Below are 21,808 nucleotides of genomic sequence, written 5' to 3'. Positions count from 1 at the left end.
GGGTTTAATATTTTTCCTAGAACTTTTTTTTTTTTTTTTTTTTTTTTTTTTTTTTTTTTTTTTCCAAACACAAAAAAAAAAAAAAAAAAAAAAAAAAACCAAAAAAAAACCACCACCACACCAAACACCCACCAAAAACACCGCACCCACCAACTAAACCCCACACTCATACTTAGTATACATACTAATTCATTTACATTTTTGTATCTTAGACTCAAAAAGGCATGAGATTATTTAAGCTAAGTACTTTGCCCTTATATTTTGTGAAGTAGTTTTGGGCTTATTTCACTAAAGAAAGATTTTTCATCTGCTTCAATTGTCATCAAAAAGATTGAGTAAACTTGCTCAAGTCAAAGACGCTAACACTGAAAAGAAAATAATGAATGCTAAAAGACAGCTATCAAACCAGAAAGCATGCCACCCCCCCAAAAAAAAAAATCAGCTATACTGGATACTTGAGAAATAAAACTGAATCCTGTCATCAGCCCTCTAAAATGACTCCATCAATCAACTAAGTACCATGGCTGGGGCAGGTAGGAGCAGTGAGAGCTGGCAGTCACATTGGTTTACCTGTCACATCCATGCTGAAGAGAAAGCTAGTCATTATTTTTGGGCACGCAATGGTTACAAAATCCTATATAAGGACAGTTTGAGGCCACTGCAAGAGCTACGTTACAGCTTAAACCCTGGCTTTTGCTATCAGTATGACAGCTTGAACTGTATACAACTTGGTTTGAGGCCATCTAGGCACACAGCTGTAGACAGGATTATAGCTGTATTTTTCAATCTAGTCTTTCTGTATTAATTTCATATGCAAGCTTTTCATTCCTTCAGTTTACTTTAAAGGATAAAAATAATCATATAACTGCAGACGAGTGTGTATGTATCACTGAATTATTAGGTAACATTTCTTTGCCTCCGTTCAAAAGGTAAAAGTAATAAATCTGCAATTTTGAGGCCTCAAAATAAAGCACCATTTTAGATGAGAGAAATCAGCAAACAGGTCATTAAAAGATGTTTTTAATCTAGCAGCATACCACAATATTAAATTGTTGATTATTTAACATGATGATCCAGATATGACTTTCATCTGAGGAATGCCTTAAACTTCCAACTCTGAAAAGCTGATACCAGAGCCAGGATCATTTAATATTTACTCTACATCCCTTACTCTAAGTGAGACAGGTCTTGGGCTTAAGAATGAGCAGTGACCACTCTGCTGTATGCCTCACCATACTATTAAAATCACTGCACCTTGATTTAGACCTTTTAAAAGAGGAAGTGATTGCTGGCTAGCAGACTGCTGACTAACTGGATTATCGGAGCAAAGATTTGTGTATCATTTCTTTCATAACCATTAAGATCATTTATGGACAAGAGGAAGTGCTTCACTCTTTTTTTGACAACAAGATTCGTCGCAGTTATTTTAATGTGTCTGCACTGCTGTAGGTGTTCACATCCAAAGGGGTGATATCCAGATTGCCTTTATAATCTCCGGAGAAAAGCAGGCACTTTTGAGGTCAAGTTCATCTGTTCATTTGCATGGTTTTAGATGTCTATTGCCAGATGAGACTGATCTTTCCAGTCTCTCATTTTTCTGTTTTGACTGTGAAGGGTATCAACACAGTGAGCTCAGATGTTGATGTCTACATTATATACATTAAATTTAGACAAGCAAATCCCACCCTTCCTTCCTCTATAACTGATAGCACAAATGATCTTATTTTTCCAGCAAAAGACTCCAAAACTAAACCTTTTCCAGCTCTCCCTGAGTCCTGAAATCTTTCATTTCAAATCTGCCTAATTGCATTCATCATGTGCTATACATGCCCACTATGATTTTGTCAGCTAATAATGGTATCAGCAACAATAACAAGAGGTAGACCATTCAATTACAGAAGGGCAAATATACGATAAGGCAAAAGAATGTGTTCAGATGGTGTGCTTGTAACATTCCTGTTGCATCTATGACTAGAATTTTGATATGTGAGGTATTATTAAATGATCTTGCTTTAATAGTTAACAGATCATTCCTGTTATATCCAATAAATCCTATTGATTGAACATAACCAGATATTGGCCTATGGTCAAATTGAAAACCAGAAGACAGCCCCGTTGAACAGAGTGTGACACACAGTCAAAATAAGACCCAGAAATTTTACCTCTGTGTAGCTTAAAATTTGGCAAGACACAGGAAGTTTGTTCCCTGCACTAAGAGAACAGTCTAAACAAGGTAGTAGCTTTAGTCCAGCTACAATGGATTTCATTACATCAAAAGCAGGGGGAGAAATCAAGAAAAACTCCTTCTTGGAAACCTGCAGCCTAGCTGTAATTTTTCCTTTCCTTTTATGTGCTTTTTGGTGGATTGCAAGGAGTGGGCATTGGTGACTGCAAGCCTTTCTTTTGTTGACTACCTGTCAGATCACTGGAGAGACCATCTGAGGCAGCTGCTCATGCTTTAGCCCATCACATCTATTATGTCCAGAAGTGCCAGCATAACGCTTAACACAAAGCCCTCTTAAACAATTTGTAGGTCCCCACACATCAGTTATCCATGCACAAAGCAACGACCAGCAGATACTGTACCCAAGCAAGCTGCCGCTCCCACCATAGCATAAAGTCCTGGCGTGACGCAGTCTGCCCCAGGCCTGCACCAGTTCCTGAAGATGATCCAGTCATGATGGTGGTATGCCAGCTGCTCTACTCCAATCCCAACCATCCTACCAGCCATGGCTCCAACAGCCATGCTGGGAATGAAAAGGCCTGAAGGGATCTTGAATAAAATACAGAGACATGAGCACCTTGACAAAAATGACTAGTAATGAATTTACTGATCAAACAATTTATTATTAGCAGTAAGAGAATCCATTTTCCTTACTAAACGCTAGCTCAGAAGGCCATAGCCTTACGGAAGCCTACAGCGATGTTGCCTGTGGTCTGAGATGGGTTTCTGCAATGACTGAGTTTGTATGGCTACATGAATATGAACAGCTTTATAAAATGTTCATGTATCTTTTTTAAGTAATTTTGAATCCTACCTGCTGCATCACAGCGAATTTGATAGATAAATGGTGTTTCTGAATAATAGTCTGCTTTTAAAGTCAAGATGCTCCTGGTTCTGCCTTTATTACTTTCTCAGCAGGATGTCAGGAGCTGCTGATGGTTCTGTCATGGACTTGAGAATAAGCTTAACTGAAAATAACATCTTGATTTCACCCTCTATCACATGGAGTACTTTGTAGCTTTATTGTAGCTTTCTTTCAGGCTAAATCAGACCAGATTTAAATTAAATGTCAAATGCAGAATAAAAATTCAGAGAAAAGAGGCTGACTACTCAGAGGTAGCTATTTCTTCATCTCAGTTTCCTATATATTTTCCAGGAAGCTCTATGAATCATTACCTTGTTGCCTTCTATACAGACAAGTCACAAATCATTCAAAAATGTACTGAAATATGAAAGGAAAAAAAAAAAAGACAATTAAAATTCACTTTGCCTTGGCTAAGTGCATTTCCTCTTAGATGTAAAGTACACCTGAAAGTTGGAGAAAAATTTCCTGGTGGAGACACAACTCAGATCTGTGGTAAGGACTTGCATGGAGTTTTTGTTGGGTCTAGAGAGGAAAGGCTGTTATATCTTTTTACTTCGGAAAATACACCTTGAGCTTCCTAGACAACTAAAGGAACAACTTCAGCATGGCCCAGAGGCGTTAGGGCTGGTAACAGCAGGCACTATCTCCCCCACCATATAGTCTTAATTTTGCTGATATGGTTGGACTGAGTCTTCTAGATTTGGTGTGCAAAGCTATTTTGTCTGTTCTTTTACAGAATAGTTGAAACTGTCAATTGCCTCTAACAAATTTTAAAAATATAGAACAAATAAAGAAACACATATTAAATAAAGAACCAAACTCAGAAGTCTTTAAAAAACTGAACAAGCATAACAGCCATAGATCAGTTTCTGCAGTGATGGACATCTCATTTCAAGTCCTACTCCAGAGATATTACACCTGCAACATCCAAGTGCTATTAAACTCCCACTTGTTCTCCCTGCCCAGGAAACCAGCAGGACTCAGTCTGAGCAGGACTCAGGTCCTGAGCAACCTTCTACTGTTCAGTAGTTCTTGTCATCAGATGGAGAAAACACAAACGAAAGCAAACCTCCAACAACTTACTACTATATTTTAGGTAAAAGGCCCTCTAAAAAGATGGATTCTCAGTTCAAGCACAGTGTTTAAGAGAAAGATGAGATGCTTTAGCTTTGAGTGTCGTATAAAATATAGTGTATAACTCGGAAAAACTTCCCATCATCTGTTGCAATCAGATCCAGAACTAAATGCTAAAATAATGGAAGCTGTAGACAGACAGATACGTGTTTTATATGGGCTCCAGCAATCAGATATATAAAACTCACCACAAACAGCTTTGTATATGTTGAAAGCTTGGATAAATTGTTCTTGGACCTTTCATCACCCATTTATGGGGAGGAGGAGGAGTGGAAGGAAAAAGTTGCAAATCCAGAATAATCAAATCATACATCCGTCAGTCCTCCCACTCATTCCCTCTTTTTTCCAAACTACAGTGTTTAAAAAGATTCAAAAATAGAATTTTCTGCTTCTTTTATATTTTTATGAGGTTTTAAATATGTAAATCAGTAAATTTAAAGCTATTACTTCCCTGAGAATAGCTACCTTGAGACACATTGAGACGTTAATCCAACAAGACAAACAGCAGTGTAAATAGTCCATATCCCTGAGAGAGCTGAAAAGCAGCTGCAGTGGGAATCATATTGAATTTGCTTATTGGCAACAGCGGATTTAAATTCCCACCCAGATTTCTTTTTTCACTTAATAAAACCACAGATGACTAGAAGGTGGAAAAGCAAGGGTCATCCCTCTGCTGTGATGGGGGACTGCAGAGCAAGATGTGGGGTGGCGGGTGAACCAGCAGGTATCTCAACCACACCTGCATGAGTGGATGCAGGTCAGAGGCACAGAAGCCCTGCCAGATAGACCACATCTGTGCCTTGTGCTCACAACAGCTTCTACTCCTGTCCCCAATTTACCTTCATGCCAAAAGTGAATATCGTGATGACAATTTTAAACACCAAAGCCAAGGCGAGCTGCCACATGGCGGTGTAGACTCCAGGGCCAGCAGGTCTGTCAGGAATGTCATCCACTGGCCTGGTCATGTTTGGATCATTGATATAGTCACAGAGCTGCGAGGACTCCAGGGCACCGCAGTCGTTGAAGAGCTCAGAGATGAGTTCGCTGGTGCTCCTCCGGGTGTAGGGGTTGGGGTAGGCGATGATGGCAGTGATAGCTGTTATCACTATGACCTCCAGGACTGGGTATTTCCCAAGTCTAGTGGTTTTTCGCCTCCTGCACCAGGCAATGTTGCATCGGATAAAGAGGGTCCCCCAGAGGCCACCAAAGACGCCGAGCAGGATGAAGGGGAAGAGCTCAGCCATGTACCAGGGGGTGTGGTACTCCACATAGAACAGGACCAGCCGGCTGTTTCCGAAGGGATTGATGGACCTCAGCGTGAAGGCAGCCACCAGAGCAGCAAAAAATGACCTCCAGAGGGTTTTTAGAGGAAAGTAGTAGCTGACCTAAAAGCAAGCAGAGACCATAAACACTTCACTGAGTGTGAGAGAAAGTGTTTGCTTTAATGATTCACTGGAGCACTGTGCAGAGTAAGCCATCGCTGTGTGTTTCATCTGTGACTGCACGTCTGGCTTGCCTGGGAATACCAGTCCTTGCCACAGTCAGAACATGTTCAGAAAGATATCAGAAAAAACATTTTCAGATTTCAGATAGGGAGCGGCAACCAGTGAAAAAAATGTATAAATCTAAATCTGAAGTTGCTGGCTAGAGACAGTAAGATGGGTGCTCAGCAGCTTGGCTCATGCAGTGGAAAGCTGAAAGCTGGAGACAGCTCAGCACAGTGATACAATTCCAGATTAAATAATTTTATTTATTTCCAGAAAGCCAGTGCTCTTCTTCAACTCCAATTATGCTAAAATACCTGGTTATTTCTTATGACTAGCAATCAAAGATCATTTTTGCTTTAGAAGAAAAATGAGCATATAAATATTTGAAAAATTAAGATGAATATTAGAAAAAGGTATGAAACGAAAATGTATTTATTGAAGTGAACTGCCAGGTCTCACCTCTTCCAGACTAAAAAGCACGCCGCCAATCGGAGCCCCAAAGGCAACAGAAACACCTGCGGCAGCTGCAGCCGAGAGCACCTACAAAGCAAATATTTAGGTACAAGGCATGAGTCCTTTGAAACACCGAGTATCTGGACAAGGAAATTAGAGACGATTTGAACCAAACTCACCTCTCTCCTCTTTCCTTCATTCTTGCTGTACTTTGAGAAAAGGCTGCTGAAGAAGTTTCCACAGCAACAGGCCACATGGACTAACGGCCCCTCTTTCCCGAGGCTGAGGCCTGAAGATACCACCAGAACCAAGGTGACTGTTTTGATTAAAAGTGTCCACTTGCCCAGGTAGCCCCTAATAATGAACCCACTCAAGATGGTTTTTATCTGGAAAGCAGGAAGAACATGTTGAAGAGCTAGAGAAACCTCTTCTACTCTGAACTTCTAAATGGAGTTCAAACCCCAGCGGAATTAAAAAAAAATAAATGCAGACTGCTTGAAAAGAGTCAGTGATGGAGAGAAAGAAAGTGTAGGTAGGGTAACTTTCCCACAGCAATATCAGAGCAGGGGTTAAGCAGACCACATTGTTACTGTTGTTATGGGTGGTCCCCTGCGTCAATAAGGAGTCTTACAGAGATCAATAGAAATTCAAAACTTTTATGTACCTCCTTGGCTTACGAGATCAGAGTTAAACTAGACCCAACTTTAACAAAGAAGAAAAAAAGCAAATAAACAACCACAGTCTTTTCCCAGTTAAAACAAGAAAAAAAAAGTTCTAAATTTTTGGAATGGCCATGCCATAAAAGCATACAAGCATGATGAAATGAGAAAGTCCAAGAGATCTTATATTTACACGTTTCCTCTTAATTTTGTATATGAGTGGCTAGAATAGAACACAATGCATGGGAATGACAGAGACTGCAGGGTGGGATTTGGGTTTGGACTCGAGCCCTGGAAACAGGCTGGAGCTGAGCATCACCTCACAAGAGAGATACACCACGTGGAAACTAGGTTTACAATTAACTATGAAAACTTTCTAAAACCACTTACAGATATCAAATAAGTAACACACACATGACTATATTAAAACATGGAAATTATTAAAATATTTCAAATAATTTGTAGTGGGTTTTTTTCCTGATTGGCTATGAAACATTTGGGTGCTTCTCCTACAGATGAAGAAAAAAAGTATGCCAAGATTTCTAAACTATGTGTGTTGGTTGTGTCTGCCAGATTCCTAAGTAATAATCCCAGGGATTACACAGCACTTTCAGCAAAAGCCTGCCCTGATTTCAAAAAAATTGAATAGCTGTGATGTTTGAATTACAGGGTTCCTCATTTTAACAGCTTAAATATGTACTGAGGATCGATATGTAAAACATTGAAACCCAAGTAGAGATTTTGGCTGCCATAGTGCTGTGTACAAGGACACAATGTGCAGAAGATGGACAGCCAGCCACTTTTCAGGCATCTCAAATGATGGGCAACTTGCATCTTCAGTAGTTTAGGCAACCTAAGCTGTGTAGCCCTTCCTCTTTATTTTATTTTGGTTTTACTTAAAGCGTAGCCTAGAAAATTACTGATTTTGTAACTGGCCCAAGCAGTTTAATCCAAGGAAAATTTTCTACAATTTTCTAGTGAGTATGTGTCTCAGCCACAAAGTGATGTCCATAAAGTGATGACTGGGAGCCGTTGATTTTTAACTCGAGCACTGGCAATGAAGAAGTATGTACATTACCCTGTCACAGTGGCATTTGAATATGAAAAATTTCGATGGGCACCATAAAGGCATGTCAGACAAAGGAATGAAGGCAGATGAGATGGAAAGACAATCTTCTTGTTCCTATGCTATCTCATAGTACAGTTCTGGAATGGGAAAAGGCGACACATTATCTTTTCTTTGTTTTGTTTGGTATTTGGATACTCATCCACAAAGAGAAACTTACCTCAGGGATTCCAGAGCCACAGGCATAGGGAGCAAACACTCTGACCAGGGAGACTGCCAGGAAAGCAAAACATAGAGCCCACATAATGTATAGAAAATAGTTTAGAATGTAAGCACTTGCACCCTAGAAAAATAACAGTAACAAACATTGTTAGACAAATGCAGGTTGGTAAATCTCACAGTTCTACTAGGAATCATGATGGCATGGACCCTGGTCTTTTCATTTATGTGCTAGCTGCTGCTTTTCCTCGGTGACTTTATATACTCCAACAATTTTATTACTGATGGAAAGAAGCAGCCTACTAACCCCTTACCTAACCCAGTCCATACAGTCTGTTTGCAAGGGACCCAAACACCTTCAACAGAGCATCTTTCAAGCATTAAAAAATTAAGCCAACCACAAAAAGTTTGAAAACGTCAAACAAATTTGTCATAAGGGAAAAGTAATTGGTGATAAAAAAGCACCTCATGAAGGAATCTGTTGTTTCATCCCATGGCGGGTGACAGGGGATGAGACCTCGATACATCTTTTTCTGAAGGTTTGTGATCGAAGATCATCTATCCATACAGAAGCTGATCTTTTCAAACAACATCCCTGTGTATGTCAGCAGCTAGCTCAGTTCACAAATGGGGAGGGTAAAACCATAAATAAATCCTGTCCTTCTCTATGACGCTATCTATGATAGGGTGGAAAATCATTAGAAAACACAATAGTTTGGCACTCAGACACTTTTCAGTCATTTTTGCCCTGATATTTTAAAAGTATTCCAGTCAATAATAAAACCCATCTTCAAAGTGAATAGTTTTACTTTCCTGACAGAATGGAAATGCTAATAACCATTAGCGATGGGTGACTGTGTGGCGCCATAGTGAAAGCATAGTCAGCACTGACCTTCAAGCTTTCTACCTGTCTCCAATGGTGAATTCATAACTGCTGTTACAGTCTGCCTTTGAATACCCCTCCCTCTTCACAAACATAGTTTTTTGGATTAATTTCAAAACCCCTACCTACACAGACAAAACAGAAGCTAGTCAGAGGCATCAAACTGATACAAGGAGCTTAAGCCTTCAAACAATCTTCTCCAGCAACACGACATTACAGAATAAAAACCAAGATGAACCTCAGTGTGTGAATTGGTATGAATCTTTCACCTCTAAGTGAACTCTTCCTACCGGATGCAATCCCAGCTGCTCAAGAACATCGGGGCCCCTGCCTTTGCTCTGCAGGACAGCAGCCTGGATATCAACGTTATGATAAATCAAGTAGGAAAACAGGCATTAATCAGTTATATCGTGTCTGCAGTTAACACAGCAGGCCAGGTCCAGTTCCCAGTTGTAAAAAACCTAGAGCTGAGAAGTGTCTCTGTTTGCAAGCCTGCCAGGAATCAACCTTTAACTGCACGAATGCTTGCTAGCCTCATTTCCCAGGTCTCTCTCCAATTGAAAAGACAGTAAGGGAACCACTGCCCTTATCCTTGTGAATATATTCGGAAGAAGGGCAATTTGTTAAGGTTGTCTTGCGCTTGCTGAAATTAGCAGTTGGCTTTGCTGGTAACAGCAGCAGAACAATATGATGCCAGCCCCCAGTGCCTTGAGACTAAGCAGTCACGGATCCCACACTTACAGTGATTGACACGCGTCTGTAGTAACCATGGATCTTTGTTGCTACAGCTGAAGACGGTCTCATTTCCTCATGAATGTCTTCTCCTAGTGCTTTGAATTGCAAACAGCTATGGCAATATTTACTCTTCCACAAGAGAAAACTCTGGATATGTTGCCCCAGGCAAAATTCTCCTGTCAGTGTGAACCTGGAGTAACTCCAAAGAAGATCAACGCCATTACAGCAATTTGCCCTACAATATTGAGCAAAAGCTGCAGTTTTGCTTCTAAATTCACTGGAGTCAAATTAACTTTTTGTTTCTTTTTACTTCCTCTTGTTTCATATCTCAGAAGTCACATGAAAACTATGTCAGCTCGTTACTGCAATCACACATACACCTACAGCACTGTGGCAGGACCCCACAAGAGTCTATATGGCCAGTTCAGTCTTATCCATTGGGACAACTGTCATTGTTACATTTTCCAGATACTTGGAATTTTGCAGGTCCAATTGCAGGAGTTTGTAATGATTAATAATAACAATACCTTTGGGAAGTGAAGTAGTAGTAACTCAGTATAGCAAGTGGCTCATTTCTCATTTATTACATGCCATTACTAAGGCCCTGAACCAGTAAAAGTCTTAAGCAAGTACACTGAAATCAGAGACCAAAACTGTTCACCAGCAGAGATGATTCTGCTAAGACCTTTTCCACTAGTGGCTCCCAGGGCTCATCCTGGCAGCAATAGTAATGAAACATAGAGGGGAACTGAGCAAAACTTTGTATTTTAGTTTGCAAGACCTAGCAGCTTTTTAGATCTGATGTCACTCATATTTAGGTAGAAATGGACACAATTGAAAATGACCCTCACAAACTCAAAATATACCAAATAAAACATCCCTCAGGATGCCATCCACAGCTGACCAATGCTTGTTTTCTCCAGAGGCTGAGAGCTCTACTCCAACTTGTCTTGGGATCTCACAGCTTGCAGAATCCCTGCAGTGAACGTTACAAATTGGAAAGTGAGTTCCAGGTACAGAACTTGCAGGTCTCAGCTTAATGACAGGAGATCCAGAAGCCCTGGGATGAAAATCCAGTCCATTGCTGGATCCAACGTCGTGAGCTGTGGAAGACATGGGGCCCTTTCCTCTGCTTTGGCTAGATAAGAGGCACCAGAAATGGGGTCTCCAGCTCCAACGAAGTTGAGGTTAGGACCAACCTGGGTCTGCAGAATAGGGAGGCTCCAGGGCACCAGACACTGATCTAGCTGAAGTGGATGGCACCTGATGCATTTTAACACACCCACACCTCCAGTAATTTGGAGATTTTTGAAACTCTCTTGCATCAAAAAACTCTTCGCTTGCTCTTTGGAAACAGTTCAAGACTAGAGGGATGAAGATTATCATTGGCCTAGAAAACAGCTATTAGGGAAGAAAACATAGCCTGGTATATTCCAGATGTGCTATTATGTTTTCCATTATAATTTATATCAAGATTCTGCTTTGGGCTCATTTTATAGGAGGACTAGAATGAAAGCAATTTTCAAGAGATGCCATAGGAAATGTCACAATTCTTGGGCAGACATATGTACAGGGTTTATCATAGCCATAAATTGACAAAACCACAAGGAAGAATTTATCTAAATCTTAGTCCTCAAAATGTCAAATTTAGTCGGCGATGATGAGAAAGAGTCACAGTCATGCATAAAAAGAAGACATGTCTGACCAGAGAACCTCTAGGGAAAGTGCCCCAAGTACTTTTTATCTAAAGTGTGCTCCAAATTAGTCCTTATAGACTAATTTGCTTTTAAAGAGCTGCTACCCAAATATCAGCAATAATTGAAGCAAAATTAAAAAAAAAGCAAAATTATCTTGAAATGCAGTTAAATTCAGTATATTTTGATCCCTCTTACAGTCCTCTATAGCTACAGGAACCATGCAAAACTTGCCCGTATTATAGGCTTTTTGATACAAAACAGAATTTTTTACTTTCCTTATTCACATTTTCGTTGGGCTTTGCCTGGGATTTCAATGTAACAGTAATAGACAGCTATATTATTAATATTTACAGCATCCATTGGGCCGTGGCAGCCAGAAACCCACAGATCTTAGGGGCCCATTTGTTTTGAGAGAGAGGCTAAAACTAAGCCAAGATTAACCTTTCTTTCCACTGTGACAGTACACTAGGGGTTGGGAAGCCCAATTTGAATACAAAGTGACTGAAGTTTTACAGTGCTCACCTAGCTGATTCCTGTCTTTCCGGCCACAGCATACAACAGCCACGACTGCTGATTTCAAGTAGCAGGTGAAAGCAATAAATTTTCTCAAGGATATGCTCCGTTTATATATTCCAGCCTTTCAGGAGTAACAGCATGTCAAACACATGCACAGGATTTCCAAATCCCATAACAATTGTAACATTCTCCTCTTTTTTCCCTTCCCACATTTTTTTGTTCTCTTAAATTACAGCATCATCCCAAGTCCTGCAACTTTATACCAGGGTAGTATTTCTTCACTGTTACAAAGACAAAACCACCCACACCATCTGTTGATGAAGACCAGCACAAACCTCTGGCAAAGGGGAGCTTGGCACTGTGGGTTGGCAACTGTGCAGAGACATTTCTGCCTGGGATCAAATGGTGGGAATACGCCGGACCAGCAAGCACTCTGCTATTTTCACTACAGTTAATTGGAACTATGGAAAATTGGGCTATACATATTCACAGACACTCTCATCTAGTACTACTCATACTGTAAGCCTAAAGTGAAAGGAACATGAATGAAACTTGTACCACAATGAAAGTGCCCTCAAACACTTCCTGCAGGACCAGACCACCTCCACACTGGAGGAAGATCCAAGACACTCTCTCCGAGTCACCCATTTTTTCATTGTCTGGCTGGAGATTATTTATCCCTTAGAAGTATATATTTTTGTGTCCTATTATGGACTAAACTGCATTATTGGATATTTTTTAAGAAGTCTCATTACACATTTCAGCATCCCATAAGCCAGTTCTCTTCAAAGCCACATTCATCCCGCCTCAATGTCTTATTCAATTTTTGTCATATTCAAGTCACCTCCAGAAATGGGGGATTTCTTTCAAGACAATAATTCTGCCCAAAAATTCAAGTTGCACAAGGATCAATATTGTTCAATACATTGACTAGATTAGGTTGAAAATAAAATGTCCTTTTCATATTTTCTATAAAAGCATAATCTGCTAAAAGGAGTCCAGAAAGCTTTCTTTTGATGTCTTCAAAAGGAAACTTTCATTGTTGCTCTGCAACAATAGTCTTTATATCTAAAATTTCTACATAGGATAGGATAGGATAGGATAGGAAAGGAAAGGAAAAAAGTTCTTAAAATATAAGTTTCATGTCAATCCAGATCAGCTTTTTCCCTTTCTGTTCTCTCCCCCTGCAATTTTTTTTTATTTTGGCCATCTCCCAGGGGCATCTATTTTTTCCATAGCTCTCAGTGCTAGCTAAATATTTTGCTATCTGGTAAAGAAATTGATTGCAAGGGTATAACATGTAATTCTCATGCAGCTCCCACTACTACTCACAGCATTTGAGTACATAAAAAAACCATCTGCAATCACAAAAATTTCCATTTAAATATATTTGTCAGAGATCATCTTTATTGTCCCATAAAATAGTGTTTAAAAGAAAAAAAAAATTGGATAGCAGCTCAGGTCCCCTGGTGATTATGTTATGAGTGTTATGAAACACTTTTGGTTTAATATTGATAAAAAGAGAGAGCAATCTCACAGTTTTCCAATTTCCATCACACATGACACGGAAACAATGGGATGTCTCCCAAGTTAAGCAGATATTGCTTGTGGAAATGTCTTTTTTTTTTTTTTTTTTTTTTGCAATGCTTTCAGTTCACTACTTTCTCTTTCAGAGAAACTCTCTGGAGGGAACATCAGCAAGTATGAAAAAAGGGCATTCCCTGGCCTGCTGCGACCCCAACCTAATCAGGTCTCCCGTACCTCAGACTGGCTTACAAGAAGTTCAGACCATTTCTGCCACAGGGGACATTTGTCCCTGTCATCGAATGTAGTTTCATTAGACGTCCAGCAGCACTGCTCGTGGCTGTACCAGAAGGCAGACAGGCAGACACCCTCTTTCAGGTCTGTCATCCAATCCACAGCTAAATCTATCACTCCGGCTAATGTGCCTGGAAAAAGAAATACAGAAAAAGAAACCATGGCAATAAAAATATCAAGTCGCAAGGAAAATGTGTCTAATTACAACAGCAGACCGCCATGATTTGGGGAAGCAGCTGCAATGTAGGCACAAACATATCAAACAACTGGGGGTGAGAGTGGGTTCACAAACAGCCACACCAACCTGTTGTGTGACGGTCAGTGCTCTCTCGGACAGCTTTTATTTCATATATTATTATTTTCATACTGACTAATGTCAAATAGGGAAGGTAGAGCTGAGGCAAGGCCTGATCCTGCAGTTTGTTCCAGGAAGGTGGCCCATTTGACTGAGATCAGCAGGACTTCATGTGAGATCTCTACATAGACACTAAACTACGGGTCTCAAACCATACCGTGTATTTCAAGGGTAGAGGAGGAGGAGGAAGATACATCACTCTCTCCAACTACCTGAAAGGAGGCTGTAGAGAGGTGGTGGTCAGTCTCTTCTCCCAAGTTACAAGCGATAGGACAAGAGGAAACAGCCTCAAGTTGGACCAGGGGATGTTTGGGGTGGAGATTAGGAAAAAATTCTTCACCGAAAGGGTTATCAACCATTGGAACAGGCTGCCCAGGGAAGTGGTGAAACTGCTATCCCTGAAGGTATTTAAAAGACAGGTAGACATGGTGCTTAGTGACATGGTTTAGTGATGGGTTTGGCAGTGTTGGGTTGATTGTTGGACTTGATCTAAACAGTCGCTCTAACCTAGACTATTCTATGTTTCTGTTTTCCTATAGCTTTATTGGTCCCAGCACCTTTTAGAAAGATGATTTCAGTACAGAAACAGTATAGATGCCAAATTCTGACTTATGAAGTTAACAGAGTCGGGTTCTTGATGTATACATCCATTAGCAGTGCAAACAGGCAGAGCAAAATTATCCTTCAGATCCTCTCTGTACCTAACCCATATTTCAGGTTTCCCTGGTAATTACACAGAGCTACAGCGACACTCGGTGGCCACCGCACACACACACGAATAAACTTACTGTGGTCAGGGAAAAAAAAATTAAAATTTAAAAAAAAAAAAACAAAAAACGAAACAAATAACCACCTGCTTTTCTAGGACATTTGCTCATCAGCGACAAAAACCTGCCCCAGCACCCTCAGAGCAGATGTGTCCTCAGGACAGCACCACCAGCAGGAGCAGGGAGGCTGGGAGCAGCCAGAACACACAGCCCTGCCTTCCGTCCCCAGGGGCACGGTTTCTGGAAAGCATTAAACCACCAACTGATAGAAAATTTATTTGGTGTTTGCCAAACTCTAAATACAATGGAAAGTAGAAGTCAACGGCATTTTTGCTGATAATCATTAATACAATTTCAGGAAACTGTTCATCATTTTGAACAGAGTTTATCAGTGCATTTCAGTAGTATTATAATGCTGGGGGGGGGGAAGGAACTTCCCCTTTCTATGTAATCTCCTGCCCAGAATGAAAAATAATGAATCACTCCAAAGTCAGGAAATGTTGAGCTTCATTTTAGATATTACACTTTTACCTCTCTTTTCCTTTGGTGATGATGGCCAATACTCATTTGTTATGATGCCCTAATAAGAATGCTAAAAAATCTGCTTTAAAAATAGTTTTCCTGATGCATCTGTGCCAAAAACCAGCATCACCCAAGTGGCACAGCACTGAATTACAAAGGATATTTTTGCACATCCAGTTCCAGTACCAGACCATTTTAGCATTAGTATGGTAATACTTTTTGTCACATAGCTTTAGAAAACAGAGATTCTTCTGCTGATCTTTAAATAGCATAATCCTTCAGTTGGCTAGTAGTAATGGGTAGATTGAGGGATGGCCACTGATCTGCAGGCACGATAGGCACAGTAAAAACTCAGAATTCCTTAAAAACAAGTATCTAAAAATTTGGCACCTGCACCTAAAGTTTTTAGACTCTTTTTCCCATGCATCATTTTGTATTTCTCCAGAAAGTGTGCAAACTTTCTGACTGAGATAGGCCCCGGTAGTGCTCAGCATCTTTTTCTGAAGCATCATGTGAATAGTTTTCATCTGATCTGCACATCAAACAGCATTCGTGGGTGTTACTCCTCTTTCTCCCTTCCTGAAATGAGCAGTCTCTGGCTCCTAAGACCTCATTTCCAGAAGCTCCTTAGCGCCTTTCCAGCCACTTGACAATGTCATACACCATCTTCTCCCTCCATGTAGCACCTGAGGGTTTGAGGGCCTGTGGCTACATGGCTCTGAAAGGACTCTGGTGGCAGCAAGGGGCTCTGCTCAGGATAATTTATGTGTGCGCACACTCATGAAACTTTGGTCTGATCCCAAATGGCTGCCGTTACACTCTTAATACACTTTAGTATTGTTCAAAACATATAGCTCTAACTTGGAAACTGGCCCTACTGTGAGCAGAAAGTTGGAGCAGACCCCGTCCAGAGATCCTTGTCCCACCTATGCTTTTCTGGGACTAACACCTGATGCAAGCTCAACGACACTCCAAAAATGACATGAGTCATACTACCACATGGGATGGTCCTCTCCTTCCTTCCTCCCTCCCATCAGCAATATTTTGATTGCTTGTGGCTCTGTGGTGACCAACTCTGCTGAGCCCACTGATCAACTGAAAATTAATCTGGCCAAACCCCATTTTTTCCACCAGGTTAGTTCCCAGATTTACCCGCCCTGTGCAGTTGCACATGCACAAGGCAACAGGGCCTGATGGTGGGGACACTGGAGGGCAAGGATTGCTCCTTTTGTATACATCAGCTTGTGTTAGCTGTGGAGGCGCAGGCTGTGAAGTGTTCCAAAACCTGAAGGATTCAGTTGACCAAATTGATGAGATTTAGGCTTTGAGATCAGCTAAACTCACTTTAAACTCCTGGACCTGGGTTAATTACCTGAGTGCCTGTGGAAACACATGAAGGCCCCTGACATCTCCTTCCCCAGGCGTCCCATCTTGCTGCCCTCCATACCCAGCAAGGGGGCAGCAGGGGCAGGGTGCTCCCCAAAACCCTCATACCTTGGGTACTGCTGCTGCTTCTTTCCCCTTCCTCTCCCACTTCTCACCACCCTTCTCTGCTTTTGGTAGTGCCTGGACCCAGCTGTCCAAGAGCTTACCCAGTGTCCCTGTGGCTGAGCCAGGCTGCTCACCTCGGAGCAGCAGTAGCTTCTGCCTGTTCAGCAGGAGAAGAGAGACCATGAAGAAGTTGGGCTGGTCCGTGCAACCCCATGGGATCACACAGGTGCCCTTGTGGCAGGCTGCTTTCTCTGAGCAGGTAGAATTTCAAGTAGAGAGGGAAACAACAAAAAGTGCCTCTTGACTGCACCACCAACTTCGCCTCCTCCCTCCCCAAACCTGGTTAAGAAACCTCATCCGCTCATCAATAACCTCCCCTCCCACAACTCATCACAGGGATGTTGAACCCCTCACTGAGGTTGAGATGGTGACTGTCCATCTTTGCGCTGTCCCAGAAGTGCTGAAGGCATACAGCACGGCTCATTTCAATATCAGGCAGAGAATCTACAGGGCTCAGCCCAGATGACAAGCATGCAGGTAATGTTCTCTAGCTGATTCACAGGTCCTTGTCCCAGTTTAAAACCAGAATTTGATTTGACTCTTTGAGGTAAAAAATGTTCCTCTGCGGCCTTGTTATTGAAATGGTTGCGAAAGCTAACACATCTCAGCTGCAGCTGGCCCTCGACCTTTGTTCCCAAGCTGGACATACCAGCTTTAGACCTTATCAGACGTCAGCAACTTTGCTTTCGACAACCTTGAGGATTTCAGCATGAGGTTTCATTGCAAACTGGAACTAAAACAAACCTTCTGGGATATTTTTACTAAAATAGGAGTGTTTGCGTGTATACCATATTTTCTGTATTAGTGAGGGGATTACTGACCAGCTTGTGGTAGGTCACTAGAGCCCTCAAGGGCTTGCTCTAACTTTATTTGCAAGCAGAATTCTCCATCCCAGATGAGGCCAACACCAGCCTTCAGTCAGGCAGGGTTCAGCTGCCCTGGTAGTACACAGTCTATCAGACTCTCTTCCCATCTCACGCTCCCATCAAAGCTTTTGTGGAAACAAGTCTATCTTTACAAAATAATATAATTTGCTGAAACTGTCACTTCAGCAATGCTTTCTCAAGAACGTTCCAAGTACTTCTGAGGGTCCTGAGCAACTATAATAAATGTATTAACTTGACAGTTGGTAAGCAGGAAATCCACACCACTTGGAAACTGTGAAACTTCACATTATGCTTTTACTAAGCAGTATGATACAAGAGCCCCTTGACATCACTGCAAAAGCATAAAAAATGGCAGCTGTTTCAACTTGGTAAGAGAATTGCAGCTTTCCAAGTTGGAAGATGTGCTAAACTGAGCAGAAGACAGCAGCAATTCGGGGAAATTAATGAATTTGCCATCTGAGTTTGAACAGGCTGTTAAATATGTAATGTCTGTCTGGCCTGGAAGCAGATCTGAAACTGAGTCTGAAGCTGTATTTTCCCTTCATGCATATATAAAGAAGATAACCCACTGGATATAGGAATTTACAAAGCTCCCCTTTGAGTGTCTGCAAACAAAATTTTCCCCACATCATAATATCTACTTGCAGAATTAAATGAAGTGAAGACAGGGAAAAAAATCCTACCAATGAAATTGACTTCTGTGAATCAAAGATTCAGAAAGTCAAAGTAGCCCATCGAGTGTAAAGTGCTCAGATATGTATTTCCAAAAGGAATAGAAAAATCCCTCTACTGGTGAACAATGTTTTTTCTAGGTCAGCACTCAGCAGGAGAGTTTGCAAGTGGATATTTTTATTAAGGATTATAACTGCATGGAAGCATAGCTGTCCTTTTAGCTTGAAACGTCAGGGGAGAAACAATCAAGTGAAAAGAAAAGCAGATGGCACTGCAGCAAACTTGGGTGAGATGATCTCAGGCATAACTGTAACGCTAACACACACATACCTGCCAGTAGTCCTATGAGAAGCATTACAACCCATCCTGACCAGGCATCCAGCAAACTCTTGATGAACTCCCATATGGACTCCTTACTTTTGCTTGTAATCTGAAATTAAACATATAGAGAGACATGTTGCTGATTCAGGCTGACCCAGTTTTAGTGTGTGATGTTTAAAACAAAAAACATTTAACCTCCTAGAAGGTATATACAGTTTCTCTACACTCCACTCCCCCCAGTCACAGTCATTTTTCAGGGATGCTCTGCCGATTAAGTTGCTGGAAGCCCTTTCATATTTACAAACTGAAGATGTACCACATCCATATTTTTAGAAGTCCTGAAGTCATACAGCAAGGTAGGAAGCAAGAACTCTGGAAAACTGCTTGTTTTTCTCACCACCACAACATCTGTAACCCAGGGACTGTGAAGCACCCAAGCTGCAGACCTTTACCTTTCTGTGGCGGTCAGTGTCGCGTGATTTCTCCCGCAGCCAGTCGATGGTGTGGAAATCTTCATAAGTTCCAACGTCGGGGAAGGGCTCATCCAGAAAATCCATCAGGTTGCCAGAACCATTCATGTCGCCTGCATTGACCATATTAGGGTCTGTTTGTAGAGGAAAAACAAGCATGTCAATAGATTCATGCAGCTTTGCCAGACATTTCAGAATCAAGTTTTCCAAAATACCTCCACAAACCACAAAGTCAAGAGAGCACAAGTCGGCAGTCCTGGTGGGCACTTATTGACATCTATGCATTGCCCCTAGAAAAAGTATTTTGCTGAAGATTACTTCAACAGCCTAGCAAATCCTAAACAGCACATACAAAAAGAACAGAGTCCAAGTGCAGAAATACCAGCTTTCCTGAAAACAGAGCCCCAAAACCCAGCATGGTTCTGGGCTTCTCCTGCAATGATACATCCTGATCACAGGCCAGAAGAAGTGCCCTGCCTGGAGGGAGATCATCGAGTATGGAAGGTCACCAGCTCAGAAAACAAATAATAATACACTGGAATTTATCATTTATCATAACCTTCAGATTTTAGATGGCACCTTTAGTCATAACACAGCAATGTTATTTCAGAATCAAGTTTTCCAAAATACCTCCACAAACCACAAAGTCAAGAGAGCACAAGTCAGCAGTCCTGGTGGGCACTTATTGAAATCTATGCATTGCCACTAGAAAAAGTATTTTGCTGAAGATTACTTCAACAGCCTAGCAAATCCTAAAAAGCACATACAAAAAGAACAGAGTCCAAATGCTGAAATACCAGCTTTCCTGAAAACAGAGCCCCAAAACCCAACATGGTTCTAGGCTTCTCCTGCAATGATACATCCTGATCACAGGCCAGAAGTACCACCCTGCCTGGAGGGGGATCATCGAGTATGGAAGGTCACCAGCTCAGAAAACAAATGATAATACACTAGAATTTATCATAACCTTCAGATTTTAGATGGCACCTTTAGTCATAACACAGAGACATTGTCCAGTTTTGCATGCTCAAAGCTCCCTGCATTGATCCACCACTCAGAAGGCAAAGCTTGAGTTCACAGTATGTCTGTGATCAAGTTTGCTTCTCAAGGGCTAGGAGCAGAGCTATTCTTGGAAGAACCTAAGTGGTTATCTTCTGTCCTATATACAACTTTCCAAATTCGCTTTTAAGAAAGCAAGGGGAGTAACATTCACTGTATGTCCTGCTAGAGGACAAGAGGAAATATAAAGATACTTATCCCCAAACTATAACAAGTAGTTACCATAAAGTATTTTGCTGAAGATTACTTCAACAGCCTAGCAAATCCTAAACAGCACATACAAAAAGAACAGAGTCCAAGTGCAGAAATACCAGCTTTCCTGAAAACAGAGCCCCAAAACCCAGCATGGTTCTGGGCTTCTCCTGCAATGATACATCCTGATCACAGGCCAGAAGAAGTGCCCTGCCTGGAGGGAGATCATCGAGTATGGAAGGTCACCAGCTCAGAAAACAAATAATAATACACTGGAATTTATCGTATGGAAGGTCACCAGCTCAGAAAACAAATGATAATACACTAGAATTTATCATAACCTTCAGATTTTAGATGGCACCTTTAGTCATAACACAGAGACATTGTCCAGTTTTGCATGCTCAAAGCTCCCTGCATTGATCCACCACTCAGAAGGCAAAGCTTGAGTTCACAGTATGTCTGTGATCAAGTTTGCTTCTCAAGGGCTAGGAGCAGAGCTATTCTTGGAAGAACCTAAGTGGTTATCTTCTGTCCTATATACAACTTTCCAAATTCGCTTTTAAGAAAGCAAGGGGAGTAACATTCACTGTATGTCCTGCTAGAGGACAAGAGGAAATATAAAGATACTTATCCCCAAACTATAACAAGTAGTTACCATAAGCATTTGATAGTTAAAAAGGAAATCAAAGTAGGCTATGAAATAATAGGTACTCTAGAGTATGGCACACAGGCTGAGTGGACATTTTCAGTCCAGAAGTTTCCTGGGGACATGATTTCTGGGTTTACAGACTCCAGATATGAAAGCAGAGAAACATCCATGCCCATTGCTCTGAAGCCCTGGAAACTATATCTTGGTTCACGTCACACAAGCAAAGCGTGAAGTTAACTCATAACCACCATACCGGTCTTTCCCACAGAGAGCTCAGCAACATCTGACTAGGTGCAAAAATGACTATTACCTTCTTTAAAGGTCAGGTCCCAAAGTAGTCACTAATATGATAAGTTCCAGAAATGGCTGACATCATTCCTTCACAGTATGTCTGTGATCAAGTTTGCTTCTCAAGGGCTAGGAGCAGAGCTATTCTTGGAAGAACCTAAGTGGTTATCTTCTGTCCTATATACAACTTTCCAAATTCGCTTTTAAGAAAGCAAGGGGAGTAACATTCACTGTATGTCCTGCTAGAGGACAAGAGGAAATATAAAGATACTTATCCCCAAACTATAACAAGTAGTTACCATAAGCATTTGATAGTTAA

At 41.2% G+C, this 21,808-nt stretch overlaps 1 protein-coding gene across 1 annotated transcript in view; it reads right to left on the bottom strand.

Annotated features, from left to right (window-relative positions):
* Positions 1–21,808, bottom strand: part of CLCN4 (chloride channel, voltage-sensitive 4) — a 58,095-nt gene that overhangs the window by 12,329 nt on the left and 23,958 nt on the right. The window contains exons 2-9 of the mRNA XM_014960327.1: positions 19,284–19,435; positions 18,841–18,940; positions 13,700–13,887; positions 8,109–8,231; positions 6,343–6,549; positions 6,170–6,250; positions 5,063–5,608; positions 2,587–2,773 (exon numbers count right to left, since the gene is read on the bottom strand). Of these exons, the coding sequence (XP_014815813.1) occupies positions 2,587–2,773; positions 5,063–5,608; positions 6,170–6,250; positions 6,343–6,549; positions 8,109–8,231; positions 13,700–13,887; positions 18,841–18,940; positions 19,284–19,427 (1,576 nt within the window). The 5' untranslated portion in view covers positions 19,428–19,435. The remainder of the gene's footprint in view (positions 1–2,586; positions 2,774–5,062; positions 5,609–6,169; positions 6,251–6,342; positions 6,550–8,108; positions 8,232–13,699; positions 13,888–18,840; positions 18,941–19,283; positions 19,436–21,808) is intronic.

This window comes from Calidris pugnax, unplaced genomic scaffold (assembly GCF_001431845.1).
Source record: "Calidris pugnax isolate Ruff unplaced genomic scaffold, ASM143184v1 scaffold188, whole genome shotgun sequence".
Lineage (NCBI taxonomy): Eukaryota > Metazoa > Chordata > Aves > Charadriiformes > Scolopacidae > Calidris > Calidris pugnax.
The sequence above is the reverse complement of the archived record's forward strand: the minus strand, read 5'-3'. Positions and strand labels throughout refer to the sequence as shown.